Here is a 10,570-nt window from a genome sequence, read left to right on the forward strand (position 1 = left end):
GACAAGCGTTCAGCTTTTAGTATTCCTTCACACATCATTCTATTGAATCTATTTACAGCTCCACTAAGACCACAATAACACTGTGCTATCTTTATAACGATCTCAGTGACATTTATGCCAGAAGTGTTCGTTGTTTTTTTGTTTGTTTGTTTTAAATAAGTTTGGTTTGCTGTATTATGGGTTGGCTCCCCCCTCCCCGAATAAATGCATGGATAATCCTTTAAGGCAGATGTCAAGCCTAAGTTTCTGCACTGTGCCATACAACATCAAAATAACCAGCACCCTTCCATGCCTAACCACTGAAAACCAAGAAGCTCGAAAATGAGTATCTTTTCCAGTAGCAGAAAAGACTACAAGGATGGAACAGAAGCACAAAAGCAGGTGTTTCAAACAAGTTTAGAAGAGCCCTGAAAACCCCCTTCATGTACCTTTTTTACCTTCATTTGCCTATAGCACCAGGTTTTTTCTTACTAAAGTTCTTGTATCTATACAAAGAATTACAAATTCTGGTAAATACAGAAACTTTCATCATACTATTTATTATACAATTATCATAGAATTACCAATGCTACAAGCATCACAGTAGAGAATGCTCTATATGAGCTTACACCTGTTGGTAACCATAAATCAGTATCTTGTAACTGACAACCACCTTCGTATTTTCAAATGACGTTAATGACTTTCATTTATTTTCACATTATTCAACAATTTTTCACTGTGCTGTTATGCTTTCATATCTTCACATTTCATTGATAAGAAATTATCATTTGCTATTCCTTTATCCTTTAAAAGAAGCAATTTCTCTATCTCAAAAACAAAAATGTCCTTAAACATTGTCAGTAAGTACAAAGACTACTCATGGTATCTTTAAGCCTGAATGCAATGGAATGGGAATGGGAAAGGGAGCGGGAATGGGCAAAGGGCTACAGTAAAACTTAATTCTGGGAGCTGTTTTCACTAGGTGTGATCATGTTGCTGTGGACTACTCACTTCCCACATGAGCCTGCAGTCTGTGTTCTCATCCAGTTCCTGAGGCATTCGCTTCTCCCCTGCAAAGGGGCCAAATTTTTCACCCTAAGAAATGATTATAAATGAAAACGAATCAGTGAGGATTCAAGGAAAAAAAAGAAAAGGAAGAGAAAAAGAAAAAAGCCAGTGAATTTCCAGTGTCCAGCAGAGATCTCAATTTTAGCTTCAAATGGTAAAGGGCAGTTTTCCTTCAGAAATCCACTATCTGGCAGAAACATTCACAACATTGTGAGTTCAATCTCATTCCCACTCTTTTTATGGCTTGGAGAATCTCTAAATAATGATATTTCCTCTTCACACTTAATTTCCAATTTAGCAAATACCATTTTTTCCAGATTTTAAATAACGGTTATATTCACAAGTCGCATTTCTTCTAGGATTCTCAGGAGTCACTTTGCAGTAGACATCCTACTAAATGTAAAGTATCTGACATCTGGCAAGCACAAAGTTTTCATTAGATTTATTTGCGGGATTATTTGCAACACTACTTTTTGAAGTGCTCCAAATCAAATCACTGAGTAGTTTCGAGGTTTCGAACATACAGAGGGATTTATTTTAAAAAGTAGGAGTATGCACGTGCCTCTGAATTAATTTAAGCCTTCAAAAACAGAATTAAAACGTTCTAACACCTGCTCGCCCTAACACATACTGTGAAAGCATCCATTGATATGTCCTTCCAAACATCTTGGGGTTTGGTGCTCAGTGTTTTTCTTTCTTTTTTCTTTTCCAGATGTCATGCCAGCAACAGGGTGAATTCTACAACCAGGGAAAATTCTATAACCAGGGCTTATATAGGTCCCACCTCTCCTTATTTGCAATGACAAACCATACGAAATGGAATGCAGAATGCTACTTTCCTTTAGGCAGTATTGAAATAGAAAGGCTTTAATATACTTTAAGGCATTACAGGTTAAAACTACACAATAAGAAACAACTTTGTTTCAACTTTACAATGTTTTAGTTAATAAAAGGATCGATCTTCTCTGAAAATACCCCCCCACAGGCACATTCCACAATCCTAGGAACAGTCTGCTACATATTTCCCCCTTTTCCTTCCATGCCTGCATGTATAGTGTCAATGAAGAAATGGCACAGAATACCTACATGATGACTCCTCCTAATTTAAAATGTGTGTGTAAAAGAAATACATACATACATATATATATATATAATTAAATCTGAGGGGGTAACAAAGAAAAACAAAATAGGAATTGCATAATAACAACACAGAATTGAGAAGCAATAGTTTAGAAACTATGCTCAACATAGATATCATTAGAAAGACCAGTAAAAAAAAGGAGCTAAAAAGACAAGAACACTAGAGAACAATAGGAGCCCAAATCACATATGGGGATGCAAATATGGGCAGGGATAGCAAATATTGGCAGGGACAGCAAATATTGGCAATATGGGGCTTCCCCTCCTTCACTTCCCTCTATTTTCCATTCCAGCTAATGATATGAGGTCACTGGTCATCTCTTGCCAGCTTACAAATCCTAGGATTTAACACTCAAACTGATATTCCCTTCTTCTTTCCCTCCATCTGCAATGAAGGTGAAATTTGATCAGTACAATTACCTGTGCAAAGCCACTAATGTCCTCAGCTTCACCTGAGTGCCACTCTAGCAGCACAGCACTGTCTAATAGGGGCCACGCAGATGTTACAAGGGAGACAACTTGCTGTGCTGTTCGCTAGGTTAAGGAAGAAGTCAACATGAGAGCAAAGTAATTCTGTTCTAGAGGCATATGGCCCTTTCTAGGCTCAGTAAAGATAAGGTAGGCCCCTTCTGGAGGAGATACCTCATGACAAGCTGAACTTGCTTTTCCCATTTCCTTACAAAGCACCAAGTAGTTTTAGTGCAGAAAGGAAAATAGCTCACTACAACTGCTGAGCTCTGGATAAAAGCATAAATGTATCTGCAGAATCTCCAGTTACTTGTAACAATTATCAAGATGAAAAGAAGCTTGTTTGACTATAACCTGGATTAGTTCTGTTCTATGCAAAGAAGAAGATAAATTCTTCATAAATTTAATACAGAAATAATGTAAGGACGTAATGAATATGGAACCTTTGATAGCTAGTCTCACACACTCACTTCAGCAGCAGAATAACACTCCAGTGAACAGAAAGTGATGAATTAATTCCTTTACTACTTTAGAGGTTTCTAACAACACTCACCTCAGTAATACTTTCATCCTCACAAGCCAAAAGATGCCTAGCTACCAGATAAAGCACCTACAGGATTAATTTTACCCATCACTGAACCTCACATCGCCTCTGGGATGAAACACAGCAACAGCTTAGTAGTGCATACCAACTGAAAACATGAAACACCATATGTCATTCCTAGCTCAACTACTCCAGGCTAATAAACCTCTACTGCAATATGTTTAAGCCCTTCTGGAAGCTCAAAACAATAGAGAAAGCAAAAGGCAAGATGCCCACCTCTAATGTAAAGAGAACATAACATGAACTGGAGATCATTCAAACTTCTAAGCACTTTTTAAGGCTCCTCAAACTTGGACAGAAAGCAGAAATTAGAGACACAAAACCAGGGGATAAGCACCATTATCTATTCAGCCTTAAACATTATTTCCTTTCCCAATAGTTCTATTAGTCCTAGCCAATAAGTACACTGTCATAGTGAATATATAAGTCAAAAACATAGTAAGACTTCCTCCCAGATCAATGAAGCAGTCTTAAGACAGTCAAAAAATTGAGGTTATGAAAGGCACATCATTCAAAAAAGCTGCTTTTCAGAACACGGCTAATCTTGTTCTGATCTGAGCAGAACACTGAGAAGTGCAGTAGCTCTCTCTCATGATTATACCAGGGGTCTTATCATACTGGTGCTGCAGCCAAAGCCCAGACGCTGGAGAAAAAAATAAAATAAAAAAAAAAAATTACAAGAGAATGACAGCTTTTGTAAAGGTCACAAAACAAACCAAAAAGATTTCACTTCTTACACCTTCAGACTAAAAAAAATATTAAAAACTGGAAATGTGGCATAATGCCTGAAGGCACAAAGGCAGATGGCAGGTAACAGCAGCTCAAAACACACCATGTCCAAAATGTTGCAAATACTATAATTTTCTGAGGCCTACTTCATGAGTATTTGACACCTGGACAGTTGTTACTGCAATTTTTGATATAAGATCATCTGAAGTGTGCTTGACTTCCAATTACAGCTGTGCAAATACAATAGGAAATAAAAGAATCACAGAATGGCCCAGGTTAGAAGAGACCTCAAGGATCATGAATCTCCAATCCCTCCGCCACAAGCAGGGCCATCAACCTTCACACTTAATATTAGACCAGGCTGCCCAGTGTCCCATCCAACCTGGACTTGAACAGCTCCAGGGATGGGGCATCCACAGCCTCTCTGGGCAGCCTGTTCCAGCACCTCATCAATCTCATAGTGAAGAACTTCCCCCTGACATCCAACCTAAATCTTCCCTCCTTCAACTTAAAACCATTTCCCCTTGTCATGCCATTATCTACCCTTGTAAAGAGCTGACTCCCTTCTTTCTTATAGGCTCCCCTCAGGTACTGAAAGGCTGCAATGAGGTCACACTGCAGCTTTCTTTTCTCCAGGCTGAGGTGCAGTATTATCTACTCAAGAACACAAATTTTATTTTAAAGTGTCATATTCAGCAACTACTCTCAGAGTTCCAAGGAATTAATTAACAATTAATTAATTATTTGACAGCTGTTAACTATTCCATATCAAAGCCATGAAGCATAGTATTGCTGCCTCACTCACTACCAGGCAGGAAGAAAGTTGAAAGTGTCTCAGATGTGATTTTTTTTCCATGGGGATATCCAGTGTATTATTTGTGCTTTTTACACATCTACTGTTCTCTGAGCAGCTGAGGTAACACATTGTGCTTAAGTCTTTAACCACTTTTAGGAATGCTTGTACTAAGCAATGTCCAGTTTCCATAGGGCAACTCAGAAGCTGACTCCTCATCCTACTGGGGAGCAAAGTCAGGCACGTGCTTCTGAAGGGCTTTGCATACCATAGCTGTTGGTAAAAATAAAAAAGCACAGCAGATTCAATGCCAAACAAAAACCAAGTCCATAACAGGAACTTCAAAAGCGATACAGAGCACTTCTAGCAAGAATAAAGAGCTATTCTTCCCAGCATGCACATCTAAGGGTTCAATTTCAAACAGTATGAAGGAAGGGGATTCAGACCTCCAACTGATATTGACACGCAGACATCAATTTCGATCACTTTCACTCTCAAGTTCATTCTGTTTCAGAGTCCAGGGATGCATGTGTGATAGCAGTCTACAATTCTCCTTCGTGTGTGAATTCCCAAAGGTTTAATATCAGAGTTCAGACCCTCAGCGGAAAAGAAAACATTAAGCCAACTGATAAAAACCTTGATTGCCTCCTCCTATCCCTAAAGGAGGCCTTAGATATGAGAATCATAGAATTACTCAGGTTGGAAAAGACCTCAAAGGTCATCAAGTCCAACCACAGCCTAACCATAGTACCCTAACTCTAACAACCCTCTGCTAAACTATATCTCTGAGCACCACATCCAAACAGATCTTAATCACATCCAGGGACAGTGACTGAACCACCATGAGGCACACTTTCTCTACAGTGTTTAAGCCTGGTGGACAACTGCAAAGACCTGGCAGCCCTCCCAACCAAGTCAGAGCCCAAACCTGGCCAAAGATGTAAAGCAAATCATTTAATGTAAGTAGAAGCGCAGAGAAATGCAGGGTTCGCAACTTCAGGTATGCCTCTAGCGGTTAAAACAAGTTGTTTAAAAGTGTTAACCGAGCAGTTTTAACAGGGACTCCAAACAATTAAAAGGTTTTCCCTTCAGCCATCGAGCACCAAGGGCCACGGACTGTTTGGGATAGATGGGATATGGGGGCAGCTGCGGATCACAACCTCCCCAGTCCCGGGGATGCGGCTCCGAAAGCGAGGAATTAACCCTTCGCCTGCCGGGCTGCAGCGGCTGGGAAGAGGCAGGAGCCTGCGCACGACAGACGGGCACCTCCGCCCCCGGGAGGACTAAACGAACCCAGAAGCACGAAATGAAGTCGGGACAAGCTGGGAAAGCAGCAGCCCGCTGAGCACAGCGCCGCAGGTAGCCGGCCCGGCCGTCCCGCTCCCCGTGCTCACCCAGGCACGCCGCCCCGCCGGGCACCGGCCGGCCCCGGGCAGAAGGAGCTCGGCCGGGCGGAAGTGGGGCGAGCGCCGAGAGAACGGGGCTGAGCCGTCCAGCTCTGCCGGGATACGTGGCAGCGGCTCCCCGCCGGGCCGCGCCGCCGCTCCCAGGCCGTCACCCACCTTCTTCACTCTGCGGGCCGTGTAGAGCCCCATCCCGTCCTGCACTTTGGACGACTTCAGGGCAAACCTGTCCGGCACGTACATGCCCAGCATTTTGTACCGGGCCGGGCCGCCGCCTGCTAGCGGGGAGGAGGATTCCCGGGGACTTCCATTGCACCGGGGGAGGGGGCAGGAAGAGGGGCTGGGTGCGGGGCTCGTCCCGCTCCTAAGGAGGAGGAGGGAGGAGCCTGCCCGCCGCGGCCGGGCAGAGGCGGCGGGGCGCCGGCAGGGGGCGCGCGAGCCCGGCGGGGCAGCGACCGTCGAGAATCAGTTGAGCGTTTTGCTTCGCTGAAGGGCTGGATCCATTTCCAGATACACTGTTACATTGAACAGAGAGGAAACAATTTGTCCAGGCCTGTAGTTCCAGTTTTATGAATAACAGCAAAACTTAACTAATCTTTTAATGAAGATCCAGTGCCAAAGCTTCCATATGCACAGCTGAACTTAATATTTTTCCACACTAGGATACTTTCTTGAACTGAGGCCAATCTGTCTTAGTTCATATAAAATTAAAAATATTAGCACAATTCTCTGCCATTTTCCAAGGACTGTGAATATTTTAGAAGTAATTTTCACTTTATGAAGCCCTCAGCATTTCTCCCCTCCACACCCCACCCAAACCAAAATAGAGAGAACTTAGTGGTACTGCATATTTCACCTTAATATGACTTTATGGAAATACTGCAGTGTAACTTGCTATGTACTTATGCCTTTTGCTTTTATGTTCCCAAAGTAGGCATGAGTAGTTGTTTTCATTTATAAACTCCATCCATTATTATCCCAACATGAAATGCAGCTAGTTGCACCTCCTTCAGCTTAAGAAAAATAGGAAAGAAGCTTTAGCACTGGGCAGAAGAGATACCAAAACAACCTCTCCTTTTGTGGCACTATGGATGTTATCATGCGAACTGGATATCCACAACTGCCCTGGCACCCTTACAGATTGTTTTTTTCTGAGTTTAATTAGTCATCCATACATATAAGCTTCATGTGCTATTGGTATTACCCTTTCTGATTCATACAAAGGACACTGCAAAGGATAAAGTCAGCCTTGTTGAACATAAAGGTGACACTGTTGTTCATGCAGAGATACAGCTCCTCTATTTTGTCCTATATGCAACTGCATGGAGGGTGAGATCTCAAAACTCCAGATGACCCAGATTAGACAGAAATGTTGAAAGGCTCGTATCATTATGTGTGTATGTTCATCGTTAATCAATAGCAAGAGTGGAGAATAATGCTTCTGAATTACTGTTTTGTATTTGGAGCATATAGCTCGCTGTTGTCCTCTGTCATGAACATTATTATCTGAGAATGAAAGATACACCAGAAAAAGGAATTTTCTTTCTGGCACACCAAAGTCATCTCTGAAATGACCCAATGAAAAAATAAAAGCACAGTTCTGCAAAAGGTATGTGTACAGCAGGTTTTGCTGGCATAGCTGGCAGCAGTTTGAAGGCATATTGAAGAACTCATACCACATTATATAGCTACACTGACAGAAGTGACTTTGCTGTCTAATGAACCATCAGTCTGTAGTAGCTAGGCAAGGTTGCCTCTGAGGCTCTCTCCACGTATACAAACAACTATCAAATAAGAGAAAGTACAGAACAGATGGATATCTTTCTCAGTAAAGGCTTGAACAAACAAGCATGGAAACATTTGTGTCAGCCTACTGTAAAGGCCATTTTCTGAGACTGGGAGGTATGCCTTTGTGTTCATTTCCCAAAGCCTCTTACCAAAAGCCTATGTACTGTGATCTGCACTGATCTACTGATTTCTTCTCAGAAAGTCATTGCCAAACATTCCCTGTACTTGATATTTCAAAGTGTTATCTGTACTTTACATAGTTAAATCACCACACATAATGACTTGCTATCTTCAAGTTCTCCACTCCCTCAGAAACACCTGCCAAGGTGTTTCTCTCTTTGCTTTGTATTCAGATAGTTTTTCTTGGCACTTGCACTAAGACAGGTGCAATTGAGGGCAGGGTGACAACCAGTCCAGGAATGTTTGCATTCACAGAAACAACTGACTCCATTGCCAAGAACTATTCAGCATTGCCTAGGTGGCTTAGCTGCACTGGTGAGTGGCACTCGTGTTCTAAAACAATGCCTGAGAAACTGATTTGTGTGCACAACTTGGACAAAGATCACATGCAGAAACCACAGTCATCCAGAGAAAATATAAGAGACTTGTATGAAAGTTCTTAGCCCAGATTAATGACAATACTGTTATTACTCAAGAAGGTTGATCTGCCACAGCTGGGCTAAACAACAGTGGATGATGTTCCAAGAATAGAAAGAAAGCAGTTAAGCTTTGTACACAAGATGAAATTATTTGCTCATATAATTAAGAAAAGGAGTATCAATAGGATCCCCAGAGATTTCAAATAACAGTTCTCTTTAAGCAAAGTCCTAGAAAAAGGACTATAGAGAGGTTAAAGAGTAGAGTGAAGTCTGCCCATGAAACACATTGGTTTTACCTAAAGTTGAGAACTTGAGTTAATCCAGAGCATTGAAGAAAAACATTAGTGCTGTTGAAATGGCAGTATATAACTACATACAAATAATTAAAAACTTTACTTTCTTTCAATGTGAAATCCTACAACCATCCAGGTGTAGGAAAACTCAGTCAGTCCCTTCCTTTTCCTGAAGGAGCACTGAGTTTATAAGGAAATGTAAACAAGTTTCTTATTTTCTGTTCCACTGCATGGTATATAATTGATTGCAACCATAAGACTACACTAGCATATACGTGAGCGTAATTTTTATTTTAGATACATAAACCACATTTAAATTAACCCAACTAGGAAGTTTAAAGATAGGGGTAAAAAATAGAAAATGGACATATCAAAGCGCCACCACATAAACGAGCTTTGAGCACTGAGGGTTATGCTTTATTCCCCCCTCCCCACACACACATTTGCGTCACACTGGGATAGGATTTGTGGAAAGGACTCTGAGATAAGTTCCATTGTTCTTTCTCGGTTGCTATTATAATTTGCAATGTTTCTGCTTTATCTGGTTCATTACAGTTTTAATTAACAAACCTACCATTACTTTATGTTTTGTTTTCTAGTATTAATAGCATAACTTCATCAATTTTGTTTTACATAGCTATGAATACTTCAGTTGCTATTAACAAAATGTACTTGCAAAAAAATATGGAAAGAAATACAAAGGGACAGCTGTGTTCCATTTTTATTGGCCTAATACTTTTAAGAATGCTTTGAAACTTTTGGTGTTAATTTCTACCAAGTAACTTAAATGAATTGTTGGGGACCAAAAACGTCTGAGGAATATATCTCAAAGTATAACAATTCATTCTGAAGTAATATATTAAAAATAAAATAAACCAAAACCACATTCTTAGTTTCAACCTGCACCACATACCACAGTGAATAACAAAGGACAGGTAAGCTATTAAGATATATAAAAGACATAACATTCAAATTTGGACTTTCATAACACAAATGCTAATTCTTTTAAGTTTTCTATTCTTAATTATATCTTTCATTGTCTTACTTTTACATAAAGGTACCTGCACTTTTTATATAATAGCTAAACAGATGTTCTTCTATAGTCAAACTACTAGAGACTAACTGAACAGGGGATGCCTTTCAAGTATTTTGTATTCTGTTTTTTTACTTTCTGAATTGCTTGTGCATACATCAAGGTAGATATAGTTAGGTGCTTTCTTCCTAATGTGCTTCCTATGCCATACCCATAGTCTATGCAATGCTGAGCAATTAAAAAAAAAAAAAAAAAAAAGAAAACAAAAACAAAACAAAAACACACTTCACTACTTCACTCTTACCCCAACCCCAAAATGCAAATAGTGGGTGATTACTCATAGGCAATCTAGCACAGAGAGAAAATAATATGTTTCTACATTAGACTGTAGTTACATGTCTAGAATTGCATGAAGCATTACGGGAAAACACTAGGGATCTAACAGCCCTCAGATATGAAGTCTGACAGTGTCAGGAACTGCTTACATAATGTCCTTATGAAAGGCATGAGGTATTTTCAGGAGAAAACTTTAACACAGTCATGGAGGCTGGTGCGCCCCAAATGGAATTCCATGGAAGAAATCCATGTGTTGTGACAAACAAAACAATTACAAGCTACTTGTCTGGAGTTCTAATACTTGTTGCAACATCGCACCAGAAGCATGTTAAGATGC

General features: G+C 40.5%; 1 protein-coding gene across 2 annotated transcripts in view; it reads right to left on the reverse strand.

Annotated features, from left to right (window-relative positions):
• Positions 1 to 6,502, reverse strand: part of PRDM5 (PR/SET domain 5) — a 79,024-nt gene extending 72,522 nt beyond the window's left edge. For both annotated transcript variants that reach the window (XM_072335635.1, XM_072335634.1), the window contains exons 1-2: positions 6,344 to 6,502; positions 991 to 1,074 (exon numbers count right to left, since the gene is read on the reverse strand). In XM_072335635.1, the coding sequence (XP_072191736.1) occupies positions 991 to 1,074; positions 6,344 to 6,436 (177 nt within the window). In that variant the 5' untranslated portion in view covers positions 6,437 to 6,502. The remainder of the gene's footprint in view (positions 1 to 990; positions 1,075 to 6,343) is intronic.
• Between the last annotated feature and the right edge of the window lie 4,068 nt (positions 6,503 to 10,570).

Source organism: Excalfactoria chinensis, chromosome 4 (genome assembly GCF_039878825.1).
Source record: "Excalfactoria chinensis isolate bCotChi1 chromosome 4, bCotChi1.hap2, whole genome shotgun sequence".
Lineage (NCBI taxonomy): Eukaryota > Metazoa > Chordata > Aves > Galliformes > Phasianidae > Excalfactoria > Excalfactoria chinensis.